The sequence below is a fragment of the Sinocyclocheilus rhinocerous genome, unplaced genomic scaffold (genome assembly GCF_001515625.1).
Source record: "Sinocyclocheilus rhinocerous isolate Xijiao unplaced genomic scaffold, SAMN03320098_v1.1 scaffold3117, whole genome shotgun sequence".
Lineage (NCBI taxonomy): Eukaryota > Metazoa > Chordata > Actinopteri > Cypriniformes > Cyprinidae > Sinocyclocheilus > Sinocyclocheilus rhinocerous.
The window spans coordinates 956,169-969,726 of record NW_015629109.1 but is presented as its reverse complement, the minus strand read 5'-3'; the positions used below and the strand labels follow the sequence as shown (position 1 = coordinate 969,726).

At 38.5% G+C, this 13,558-nt stretch overlaps 1 protein-coding gene across 9 annotated transcripts in view; it reads right to left on the bottom strand.

The window, feature by feature from the left end:
- LOC107738824 (voltage-dependent L-type calcium channel subunit alpha-1C-like) overlaps window positions 1–13,558 on the bottom strand; it is a 91,291-nt gene that overhangs the window by 18,966 nt on the left and 58,767 nt on the right. For 4 of the 9 annotated variants that reach the window (XM_016550697.1, XM_016550700.1, XM_016550699.1 and 1 more), the window contains 19 exons: window positions 13,173–13,398; window positions 12,595–12,796; window positions 12,395–12,515; window positions 12,184–12,298; window positions 11,801–11,921; window positions 11,281–11,350; window positions 10,837–10,972; window positions 10,575–10,704; window positions 10,422–10,481; window positions 10,178–10,284; window positions 9,389–9,476; window positions 9,165–9,272; window positions 8,937–8,989; window positions 8,686–8,832; window positions 7,922–8,123; window positions 7,672–7,830; window positions 7,478–7,588; window positions 5,771–5,854; window positions 2,420–2,467 (listed from right to left, as the gene is read on the bottom strand). In XM_016550697.1, coding sequence (XP_016406183.1) covers window positions 2,420–2,467; window positions 5,771–5,854; window positions 7,478–7,588; window positions 7,672–7,830; window positions 7,922–8,123; window positions 8,686–8,832; window positions 8,937–8,989; window positions 9,165–9,272; window positions 9,389–9,476; window positions 10,178–10,284; window positions 10,422–10,481; window positions 10,575–10,704; window positions 10,837–10,972; window positions 11,281–11,350; window positions 11,801–11,921; window positions 12,184–12,298; window positions 12,395–12,515; window positions 12,595–12,796; window positions 13,173–13,398 — 2,288 coding nt within the window. Of the gene's footprint in view, window positions 1–2,419; window positions 2,468–5,770; window positions 5,855–6,454; window positions 6,539–7,477; window positions 7,589–7,671; window positions 7,831–7,921; window positions 8,124–8,685; window positions 8,833–8,936; window positions 8,990–9,164; window positions 9,273–9,388; window positions 9,477–10,177; window positions 10,285–10,421; window positions 10,482–10,574; window positions 10,705–10,836; window positions 10,973–11,280; window positions 11,351–11,800; window positions 11,922–12,183; window positions 12,299–12,394; window positions 12,516–12,594; window positions 12,797–13,172; window positions 13,399–13,558 lie in introns of all 9 variants that reach the window. The other 5 variants (XM_016550705.1, XM_016550702.1, XM_016550704.1 and 2 more) reach the window with 3 other exon arrangements.

The following is a 13,558-nucleotide window of genomic DNA, read 5'->3' as shown; positions in this document are numbered from 1 at the left end:
TCCATTCTTCACGAAAGATGGATAAAAAGGCACACAGGAAACAAAAACCTTGAAAAAATGATAAACGACCCCACCAAATTCAGGCCAAATTACAGAGATGCCGATTCACACGGGACTAATATTATCACAGGACCTCGGTGTTCGGCGAAATATGGTAGGTCATTTGCAGGGGAATTTTTACTTTAGAAATTACAGACATAACTGATTCGCACAGGATTAAGATCACAGACAACCTCCACAATTATTACAAATGACTAGAGGTCCCCAGGTAATACTAATCCCGTGCGAATAGGGCTATTGACAAAGTCTATAATGTCTATAATTGACTGATGTCTATAAAGTCTACAATGACTATGAGGCCATAATTATGACTTATCTCATAAGTGACTTAGTATGTCAATTTCGACTTCCATAACTTAGTATGTCAATGTGGACTTTTTGTCATAATTTTGAGTTTTTATCCCATAATGACTTCCTATAATTTTGTAAAAATTATGATTTACCAAAGCACTATTTTTTTTATGTCAGAAATGGGCTTATCCGTTTATTTACATCTGATGTCTATAAAGTCTACAATGACTATGAGGCCATAATTATGACTTATCTCATAACTGACTTAGTATGTCAATTTCGACTTCCATAACTTAGTATGTCAATGTGGACTTTTTGTCATAATTTTGAGTTTTTATCCCATAATGACTTCCTATAATTTTGTCAAAATTATGATTTACCAAAGCACTATTTTTTTTATGTCAGAAATGGGCTTATCCGTTTATTTACACTTCTTTAATATCTGATATTTTACTTCAGTTATATAATCTAAGTTGACATATACACAAAGCTGCTGCTTTCTGTTTCAAAGGTGCACTCAGTAGTTTTTTCCCTTCATTAAAACGTTTCTACACATAGAATTGTATTGTAATGAACTGTAGTTTTAAAAAATGTGCTTAAAATCATCACTTATCTCAAATGAATTCATCAGTCATATCAGTCACCCAAAAGCAGTTTTGTTTTACAGCGGGTAAAATAATTCTGTGGGCCTCTTCCATAGATTTTCTATTGGATTCAAGGATTCGAGTTTCCTTGGCTGTGTGTTTGGGATCGTTGTCTCGCTGGAATGTCCACCCTCATTTCATCTTCACCATCCTGGTAGATGGCAGCAGATTTTTATCAAGAATGTCTCGGTACATTTTTCCATTCATCCTTCCATCAATTATATGAATTTTGCCAGTGCTACACCATGATGTTTTGGGCTGATGTGCAGTGCCATTTGACCTCCAAACATGGTGTGTATATTATGGCATCCAAAGAGTACAATTTTTGTCTCATCTGACCAGACTATTTTCTTTGAAACAATTGCACATGCTAATTCCAGGTCTTTCTGAAGCCCTCCACAAGTGGTCCTTGGCTCTTAGACAACTCTTATGATAATTATTTTCACTCCTCTGTCAGAAATCTTGTGAGGAGCACCTGGTCATGGCTGGTTTATGGTAAAATGATGTTCTTTCCACTTCCGGATTATGGCCCCTACAGTGCTCACTGGAACATTCAGAAGTATAGAAATGCTTCTGTACCAAATGCCATCAGTATGTTTTGCAACAATAAGGTTGCGAAGGTCTTGAGAAAGCTCTTTGCTTTTACCCATCATTAAATGTTTCTTGTGTGATTCATGTCAACAGCACCTTTAGAAATATATTTACTGAGAAAAATGGTGATGTGTTCAATACTTATTTTACAAGCTGTACATGGAGAGGGTCACCTCATGAGATCCACCATTTTGGGGTCACATGACCTCGGTTTGATTTTGGCAAGATCCCTGTTATCTGAGAAATTCCTGATATGCCTGACTTCGAATTGAGCATTTTTATAATGGCATCGGTAATTTTTTGTTTACTTGGTATGGCACTGCATCCACACCACTAGGTGTCAGTATAAGCACAACATGAAAAAAGACTCAGTGCACCTTTAAATCTCCAACACCTACATCTGCACACACATGCCCTACAAAAACACATCACACAAACCAAGCAAAACTGAGAATAAGCTTCATGCATGTGGACATCGCACAGGAAATCGTCTTTTCACAAGCCCCAGCTGATTTCAGAGCTCTGCCACATTGGTGGTGAACTGTCACACCAGAGCTGACCAGTAGAGGCCGACACTGGACTAGACACAGAGAGAGCGATGACCATGTGACTACAGCGTACCAATGACAGGCATCGCAACCTAGGGGAGGGGAGAGGTCGAGGCGATGGACACACTACCAGCATATACACGTGCCTGCCCAATGCCACAGTGATGAGAGAGAACACGTGCGTTCATGCCGAAGTCACATGGTGAATGACAGGTGTAGATGGACAGGTCGACAAGGTGACGGGGTGGAATGAGAGGTGGGGTTTTGGTTACCGTTGGTCCGTACCATTGGTCTTACCACAGAGGAGGGGGGAGAGGAGGAGGGGTCAGCTGGCTTTAAAGAAAGGCAGACAGATGAAAGCTATAGCAGCGCCAACCACCCACTGTACACCTGTGTGTGTTCGTGTGGGAATTTGTGTGGAAAAGTGTCCGTCAGTGTGTTTTGAGGTACATTTGTTGGGTCTTTTGCAGGGAAGACGACTCATAGCACGTCTGTCTTTCTGCCAGCTGAGGGCGCTACAGCACATGGTCCATTTGAGGAGGAGCCATACGCTGTTCTGCAGCCGCAGACTGGAGGATGGGTTGGTGACACACGCAGACACATGCACAGATTCGACATCTCTCACGAGCCGAGTCGAGAATTTCTCAGCAGGTCTATCACGGTGTGTGTGCTGCAGTGAGTGACTGCATGTAGGTGTGTGTTTAATTTCTACATGCAGAGAGACTGATTTCTAAATCCTCTGCAGTGCCACGATAGACTAAAATGTCTGACTTAGTTTCATGCTTTTAGTGGCGATGACAACTCGATTGATTCAATTCTGTCTTTGCGGTAAAACTGCAGAGGATCTGGCAACCCCAACCATGCATGTAGCACACACATTACAGAACTGGGTCAACGGTATAACTCGTTCCAAATGTGCATCTGTGAGACAGCTACCATGATAAAATCTCCACACAGAGCCACTTTGAAAGGGCCGCTCCATATCACAGATATTATCTCACATTGCACAAATATACAGATTTGGCACACACTGGTAAACACTGCCCCCTGGAGGTTACAATCATGCCCATCAGCGAGAACTTCAGTTGTTAGGTGAGTCATGAAAATAAAGGTCTGGGCCATATTTCACCCTAAACTCAAACTTAAAAATAAGAAATAAGGACCAGTACAATTTCTTGCACTGTTGGGTTTAAATGTGATTAACTGTCATGAAATTAATATATTTTTATGACAATTAAGCGCACACCTCAAATTATGAGTAGCCTACTGCAATGAAAAAATATCCTACCAAAAAAATAAATATAAATAATTAACTATTATTATTATTATTAACAACAACATTATATTATATTATTTACATGAGAGCTTATTTTAGAACTATCAAGATGTCTTCAGTTGGAGGCTTTAAATGTGCTTAATTGTCATGAAAATAATATATTTTTATATTATTTTTTAAAATAATATTTTTGTTTTATGACAGTTAAGCACATTTAAACCCACTTCCCCCACCTATGAGAAAAAAAATAAATACATATTGTTTTTTATGTATTATAAATAATTTAATATTTAATGTAGAAGTATAAATCATTTGCGCTGTATTTCATGTAAACCACTGTGTTTTGCCAAAAGGATTTTCATTAGTACTATGTGTGCGGATTTTCTGATGAAAATTAATATGCAAATATGCTTAATTTTTTCATACAAAACATCATTTCATGAGATCACCCTGTTAGTCAATAGAAGTTACTTGAATACATCATAACTGGCTTAGCCAATTAAGTTCAGTGATTGTGGTCCTATCAGCCAGTCAACAGCTAATGACACAGGGAGCAGGCCTACCAAGAATGCTGTGCGGGTGTAAGAAAGAAAGAGAGAAGAGACAGAGGAAAAACACTGAAAAAAGGGAGGAAAATGCAGAACAGAGAGACAGAAAAGAAGAGGCATTCATAGAGAAGGATGCAATGTGGCATCGTCAGCAAGACAGAGCTGGCAAACACTCCCATCTCTCCACCCCCCGCTTCTGTCCAATCAGACACCGCGAATCAGAGAGCGCCTCCAACAGGCAGGGAGGACAAAGCACTGAGAGGAGCAGAGCGGCCTCAGGGGGAGGAGGGGTGACATTAACGCTTTTCTAGGGGAGAACAGAGTCGTCCGGTTCCACTCTAATCTCCTTGTAGCACTGAGAGGAGGGACTGGCTATCAGCACGGATTCATCAGTTTCATTTCAGATCAGTAATCAGATCAATTAACAGGTTAATGAAGCATGAGAAAAAAGTGCTCAGAGTTTTCTCAAAGGAAAGAAAAGGGGGAAACAAAAACAAATCAATCCAAACACAATGCTGGGTCAAAGGTCATGCCTTCAGATCAAATCAGATGCTGGATGAAGAGAAAACTCCAACCAAATCAAACCCAGTCAGTGCTGAAATGGATGTGTATAGCAAAACAAGGGGTATATCTCCAGCATAACGGCTGCCAATCATAAATAACCTTCATTAACACATTTTGATCAGAGAGCCCAAATCATGAATGAACACTTACATGGAGCTGTAGTTTTGTATCTGAAATACACCATTCAAAATTATCATATTGATTGATTGTAATGTATCTTGGTATCCACAAAAATATTAAGCAGCACAGCTGTTTCTAGCTTTGATAAAAAAAAATTGTTACTTCACCAGCCAATCAGCATATTATAATGATTTCTAAAGGATCATGACTGCTGAAAATTCAGCTTTGCCATCACAGGAATAAAATAAAAAATTTAAATATATTAAAATATAAAACGGTTATTATACATTGTAACAAAACAGTTATTTTAAAGTGTAATAATATTTCACAATATTACAGTTTTTACTGTATATTTTAAATAGCCTTGTTGTGCATAAGAGACTTCTTTCAAAAACATTACAAATTTTATTGACCCTAAACTTTGAAATAGTCATTTTTAATAGTACCTTTACATCAAAACATATTGACAAAGTGGCAAAGTCAAGTCTGCCACATATTAACTAAATATCTAAAAATGAATCTAAAGATGCATTTTCACAGCATGCATAACACACAGATGCAATATTTTGACATCCAATTCTTTACATCTACATTTTACAAGTGACGATTTCTGGTTAAACCCAGCCAATCTAGCTGATATATAACAAGTTGAAGAAATATTTTGACCTTACATGCGCTATTGCTGTTTGCACACATACAACAAGACTGTACCAGATCGAATTGGTTGCCAATCTAAATGAAAACTGAATACTAAACTATATAATTGGATACAAAACTTTGAAATTAGCAGCAATATGAAATACAAGTTTCTTCTAAAGAGAATCTGGGCTCTTCTTTCAAAATCAGTTTGAAGGTTTATGAATTGATTCAACAGTAAAGAAACATTATAGCAGATTTTAATGAGTTACAGGCAACATTGATAAGATTGACCATCCATCTTAATGTAGCGATTTCCAAAACAATTCATCAGTCTATATTGATTGTGAAGCCGGAATATATCACCCTGAGCGCTATACAAGGTCATTCATGCCTATGTGTGCGGGTGTAGGGTTAAAGCAACTCATCTTTGTTAGTGTGGGAGGGTTAGGGGGGTGCAGGCAGGCAGATTGAGAGAGAGAGATTACTTACGTTAACCTCTGTGATGGCTATATCAACAACACTACCCACTACAATAAGGGCATCAAACGTGTTCCATGCATCAACAAAATAATGCTGGACGGAAAACAACAAATAAATAAAAAAAAGAAATGAAAAAGAAAAGAAAAGGAGAGAGGAGAAAATAAGGAAGAAAACAGTTACACATGAACAATTAACTCACAGAAGACATAAGGATAAATCATAAAATCAAATGACGGGTGTGAGGAAATCAAAACGAAATCAGAGAATCCCATGATGACCCGGGACCTGTCATGCTCCACAGCAGCAGTCAAACATCCATCAAAACCACCCTGAAAATAACGGCCAGGGGTCCTTGGTTAGTTCAGGTGTGACTGTTAGTTACAGCAAAACAACATACATCGCGGCCTGGAGGATGAAAAGAAGCGGTCGCTCTCTCTCTTTCACGGGGCCTACCGAAAAACTCTCCTGTACGAACACTTTTTCTCCTGCCCTAAATAACCCTCTCACTGCCAGAGGGCGACCTGCCACAGCAGCCATCTTGCCGTCGGAACAGAAAATGAAGAGTTGGAGGAGACAGCAGGAGCAGAGAATGGCAGGAAGCACAGGGGGAATGAAAGACAGCAGAGATGGACAGGAGAGCAAAAGAGAGAAAGGGAGTTGGCAAAAGAGAGAGAGAGGTGGCGATGTACTTACGTTGATCTCACTCAGAATGACGTCTATAATGCTGCCAATTACGATGAGGAAGTCAAAAACATTCCAGGGGTCACTAAAGTAACCCTACACAGGACGAGGGGAAGGTGGGGGTGAGGGGTGAGAGAGGGCAGTTAGAGAGGCAGAATTGACCATCACTAGCGCTGCCGTACCCATGATGCATGAGCACAGTCAACCCACAATGCATCTCGTTAGCCAATCACCATTCAGCACAACTATGGACTTTCAGGAAATTACGGATTAAATATGTCCATTTCAACAAGAAAACGCACTTTGATTTGTGTTGATGCTCTCGTTTACAAGGAAAAGATGGTTTTCGGGGCTCTAGAGGAAGTCACTTTATCCTGTGAGCGGATGGCATCTCTACTGACACCATCTTTACGATATCTGATTTGTGCTTAATAGGGCAGGAAAACCTTTAATAGACTGGAAATGGCTGCCAAGTTATGCGAGAAATAAAACTCTTTAAACACTAACTGATGGAATTATGTCTTAAGGCAGGCGATGAAACTCATTTCTGAAGAAGAGCGAGAGAGAGACTGTCATTTTACGTTACATTCATTTCAGTCCTCGTCTGGGGCAAAACTAGTGACTGTAGTAAAACATTTCAGGTCAAAGACAGGTTAAATAAGTGAGACGTGACATTTCTAAAGATAAGCAGAGTGTTATCCGCTGTAAACTGTGCATTTGATGACACAAACAAAAACCGGAATGGAAAACATTTAGCCTGGACGACAACTGTAAAATTGTTTGTTAAACAGCACACGGCAAAAAAAAAAATACACAATTCAAAGCACTGATAATAAAGTTCTGTAAAGTGCATGCTGGGACTTCCATTTTAAGAATAGCTTATAGTCTAATCATCTCAAATCAGATTTTTTTTTAATAATAATAATATACAATTTAATTTTAAAGACTTAGAAGTTCCTGTACACAGACGTCTAATAATAGAATGATTTGGAATGAAAATCAGCTTTGCTCATATAATAAACATGCATGGCGTACCCTGGGTTTGAAGGCGATGAGTTTGAGGATCATTTCCACAGTGAAGAGGCCGGTGAACAACATATTGAGGATATTCATGGCTTTGCTGAAGGACTGAGATTGGCCATGATGCTGCAAACGCATAAATTAATCAAGAATATTAGATTTGTGTATTTGAGTATATGTGTATTAGTTGAACTAGTGAGCATACTGACCTGCATGGCCAGGCAGATGGTGTTGAGAAGGATGAGGGTGAACATCAGGTACTCAAAGTAGGTGGAGTTCACCACGTACCACACCTTGTACTGATACGGGTTCTTGGGGATGTACCTGCGCAGGGGACGGGCCTTCAGGGCATATTCCACACACTGGCGCTGTACACACACAGAAACGTATGGAGGTGGAATTAGAGTTAGACTTTTAAACGCTCTCTGTGTTCCTGTAGAGATACTGTCATCAGTCTACCTGGTTCTTGTCCAGCTCACAGTTTTTGTACTCTTGCTCTCCCTGCTCCTGAAATGTCACAATGACGAAACCTACGAATATGTTCATCATGAAGAAGGCGATGATGATGATGTAGATGATGAAGAATATAGAGATGATCACACGGTAGTTGTAGATTGGGCCAACATCCTCCGCATGGGAGTCGATGGCTCTGTAGAGGAGCCTGTGGGAGAACAGAGAGCTTCTTGTCAGTGTTTTGAAACACTGCTTTTAAAATTATTCATTAATTTATAGTAATATTTAAGGAGATTGTTTGATATTAGCTTTTAGAAATTGTTATTCATTCATTCAGAAGTTTCAGCAGGGATGCATTAAACTGATCAAAAGTGACAGTAAAGACACTTATGAATATATTTCATTTCAGAAATTAATATATGAATATATGTTCATTTATATTTAAAGATTTCCGGGGAAAAAAAATTATCACTGTTTCCACAAAAATATTAAGAAGAAATGTTTCATGAGCACAAAATCAGCATATTAGAACTATTTTTGAAGGATTATGAGACTCTAAAGACTGGAGTAATGATGCTGAAAAATCTGATTTGCCAAAAAATTTATATATTTTAAAATATATTAAAATATAAAACAGTTCTTTAAAATTGTAATAATGTTTCACATTAGAGACTTATTTTTAAAATAATAGCCTATGAATAAGGCTATGAAACTTATGTGTAAGAAGAAGTATGTGTGTGAGCAAGTGTGAGTGTGTTTGTGTATCGCACCCTGGCCAACCCTCAAAAGTGGACACGGCAAACAGAGCCATCATGCCCTGCAGGACATCATCAAAGTTGAAGTCACTGTTCTCCCATGAACGCTGTGCTTTCTCTGGCTTCCCAACATTCCCGTGTTTGTATAATATATAGGAGCCCCTGTAATACACACACAGAGTGCACACATATACATATGAACGAGCTGTTTTTTTTTCTGTAAATGTTACTGTAAACTTTGTTTCCCAAAGACAAAGGGACGTTACCGGCATTCGGTCTGTGTCTGTTTAGAGGTGTCTGTGCAGTAGAAGAATTTGCCCTAGAAAACAAACATCAGTTTACACACATGAACATTTTACAACAGCACATACAATGCCACGGGACTAAAAATTCAATTCATTTTCTCAATAGAGAAGTAGATTTTATAGCAGCAATGTATAACCCTGTCATTGTTTTGCTCTGTTAAGTATGCATTGTGAGACAGCACAACTTACCTTGAAAAGTTGAACACCAATACAGGCAAACATGAACTGCAGCAAAGTGGTGACGATGACGATGTTCCCGATGGTACGGATGGCTACAAACACACACTGGACCACATGCTGTGGACGCAAACAAAGCTCTCAATTAAAATAAATGCTCAGCGCATCCAGCACACTGAATGGAAAGAGTAGGTCAGAGTCATCTGAACAGATTTTTGTGTGAATGAGAGACTCACTTTGAGGCCCTTGGCTCTGTTGATTGCTCTCAGGGGCCTCAACACCCTCAGCACTCTGAGAATCTTCACTACATTAATGGCACTTGACCTGTGAATCACAGCACAGTTTGGCACCACCAATCAGAACGGCTAATTACTGATCACGTGACAACACTATACAGAGAAGCAGATGCTCACGGACAGCAGTGGAGTTTGGATACCTTTGATTAAACGCACTAATGAAATAAAAAAAAATTACGTTGGCACCAAAGACTTTTAAAACTTTTTATGATGATAAATAAATTGTATTATATATATATATATATATATATATATATTCTTATTATTAACAGACAGCATCTTGAGTATTATTTACATACTATTATAGTATTTATTAATATTTTGATATTTATTAAAATTTAGCTTTAATTTTTATATTTTCCATTTCCATTTTAATTATAGTTTACGTTTTTGTCATTTTGTTATGTGCTTTTTAAAATTATTGTAATTATTGTATTATAGAAAATTATAATAATTATAAAAATTAAATATTTTTTCTAAGTTAATATTTAAATATATATATTATATATTTTTACACACACACACACACATATAACATTTTATTTTATTTTATTTCGATTTTTTTATAGTTGTAGTTGTAGTTAACAATAACAACACTGAATTGGTGGACATAAATAGCATTTGATTGGACATTGGTATTAAAAAGGGTGACAATTGAATATGTTATTTGTGACATGAGAAGCAGTAGTACTAGTTAGTTTGTCAGTTAGTTTGGCAAAAGATACTTACTGAATTCCAGAGGAGATCAGAGACACACTGACCACCACCAGATCCAAAATATTAAAATAATTCCGACAAAATGAACCCTTATGTAGGAATGCTCCATACGCTGTCATCTGAGAGGAACAGTGGACAAATGGAGAGTCAGTGAGGAATTAGATGAGTATGAAAAACACATAGAAGGCTGTAGTAGGAAAGATATTATTAGCATGAAATGAACTGGGACACTTGTACCTTTAAAATGTAAATTTACCTTTAATATGATCTCTATGGTGAAGATTCCTGTAAACACATAATCTGCATAGCCTAGAATCTAGCAGAGAAAAAGAAAGACACGCACATATCAAAGCCTCATAACAGCAGCGCTACAAAAGTGATGTACATGTCAGTGTGTGTCTGTGTGTACCTGATTCCTGAATGAGTCATTATTCACTGGGTCCTCCGCTGCCAGTGAAATACTGCTCAACAGTATAAAGAACAGGATTAAATTGGTGAAGATGTTGTGGTTTACAATCTTATGACACAAAACCCTGAACCTACAGAAGAGAGAGAGCGGAAAAAATGGGTTTGAGAGACAGTTTTGGGTTTGGATTATGAAAACTATCCTAAATAACATAACCCACTGATGTGGAAATCAAGGTCTATAAGTGTGTATGTGGTTTTCATACTTGTTAGTGGCGCTGAAAATAAAGAAAGCTTTGGCTTCTGGCATGGGGACAGCTTTCTCCTTCAGCTGAATGTCGGAGAGTGGACGTGGACGAGGACCTACTGGCATCTCTGGCTCCTCATCATCCTCCTCTCCTGCTGAAAAGAACAAACAAGAGAGACTTTTCGGAAAGAATTCCACGCATCATCCCTCAACATTTCCACGCACGTCTTTGCATTACTGTAAAAAAAAAGTGAAAATGACACAGACCAGGAAATGTGTTGAACTTGGGGGAAATCAACAAGAGCAAAAAGAAGGATCTTTGCTCAACCGAAAAACAATCTCATGGGGTGCTCCCAGAGTTGAATAAAACAGGCCTGGGCTCTTCTGTGGAATTGCTTTCGACTGTTTCTTCAGTTTTTTAATGAAAAGGCAGCTTTTTTTTTAACACTTTCTCTTAACACACCTGGGAAATCGTTCACAGGATATGGATTCTTCTCCTCATTCTCCTCCCCTGTGTACTCATCTATGTTGATCTAAAATCAGAAGGCAAACAATAAAAAGCAATTTAAAAATATTTTTATAATATTATACATTTTGAATAATTAAAAAATATTTATTTATAAGGTAATTAAAAAGATTAATTAATTATTACAAACAAACAGTTTGCATCTGTAGATGTCTACGTATTTGTGTCTGTGGTCTATATGTAATTTTTTAAATTACAGAAAACAATATTTTAAATATTAGTGTCTTTTATCATGTTTTTGTTGCTGTGCAGCTCATTTGCATTTAAAGAGACATGCACGAAAACAGTGTGTTTCTGCTTCCACTCAAAATGAAATAATAAATGATCTGTGGGGTATTTTGAGCTGAAACTTCACAGACATATTCTGGGGACACCTGAGATTTATATTACATCTTGTAAAAAGGGGCATAATAGGTGCCCTTTAATCTGTGTTTCTATGTGGCCTCTTTATAGTGACCTTAGTGGCAGTTGGCGTCTCTCCATCAGAAGTGATGGATTTTAGTTCAATCTTTTCCTCTTTCTTTTCATCCTCCAGAGGTGGTTTCTCAGAGTCCTGACGCTTCTCTGGACTGGCCGTTCTGTAAGACAGAAATCGCGTCATAAATGTGTGTGAGTGCAGCTTTACGGTCCCACTAAGCACCTGTATTTACAGCTCTTCAGAGGGGCAAAAACACTTCTGTAAAATTAAACTTAATTTTCTCAATGTTAAATTAATGAAGTCATAACCGATACACTTAATGAGCTCATTAAGCAGGGGGCAGGAAATCTTCATAGGAAGGTTTTACAGGCCCTCAGACCATCTCAAAGCATTGCACTCATGTGAACTGTGAGTCACTGTACCTGGCCAGCTTCTTCCTCTCTTTCTCCTCCTCTTCCTCTTTCTGCGCTGATGTCAGACTCTCGGCGTCTGCCAGGTTGTCCACGGCAATGGCCAAGAAGACATTCAGGAGGATGTCTGTTTAGAGTTCAGGAGCCTTTTGATCAGTTTTATAATCAACACTTTTATTTTGTGTCACATCGTGTTGTGTTAAACAAGTTTTCTTTAGGATACAGTTTCCGCAGATGAAGAGGATGATAAAATAAATGCAGACAAGCATGCCAGGAAAGGAGGGTCCACCGTACGCCATGATCCCATCATACATCACAGAGTTCCAGTCCTCTCCGGTCAAAATCTACAATCACAAAATCAAACATGGGTCAGGTTTGAAGACGCATGAAAAGTGTGTCCTGTGGTTCAGACTGTAGCAGAACCTGAAAGACGGTGAGGAGAGACTGGGGGAAGTTATCGAAGGTGCTGCGGCGCGTCTCATCAAAGTTGAACTTGCCACCAAAGAGCTGCATTCCGAGCAGACTGAAGATGATGATGAACAGGAAGAGCAGCAGAAGCAGGGATGCGATAGAACGCACCGAGTTCAGCAGAGATGCCACCAGATTACTGAGAGAGTTCCAGTACCTGAGAGAGAGAACAGTCAGCATTAATACAAAGTCACACCCCACAGTTAACAAAACACATGTCTTTAAAGGGATAGTTCACCCATAAATTATATCTATACGCTTTCTTTGCACACAAAAACATTTACAATAACATTACATCAGGGTTGAACCCCTGATGTCACATGGACTATTTTATCAATGTCCTTGTTACGTTTCTGTGCATTGATCACGTTAGGACACTTGCTGTCTATGGGAGGGTCAGAGAGCTCTCGGATTTGATCAAAAATATCTTAATTTGTGTTCCGAAGAAGGTCTACCGGTTTTGTAACGACATGAGGGTGAGTAATTAATGACAGAATTTTCATTTTTGGGTGAACTAACCCTTTAACACATACCTAGTGATCTTGAAGATGCGGAGCAGACGCACACAGCGCAGCACAGAGATGCCGAGGGGTGACATGACCTTGATTTCCACCAGGATAGTCTCCAGAATTCCACCACACACCACAAAACTGTCAAAGCGGTTAAAAAGGGAGACGAAATAGGCCTGTAGGCCCAGGCTGTACATCTTCAGCAGCATCTCACCAGTAAAAAGAGCCAGCAACACCTTATTGGCGATTTCTGTAAACACAGACACAACACATCCATTCACTATGAGATTTATTTTGAATACAGAGACAGAGAAGAAATTAATACTTTAATTAGTACTTAAAATAATCAGGAGTGACAGTAAAGACATTTTATAATGTTAAAAACATATCACGGTTTCCAAAAAAAGATT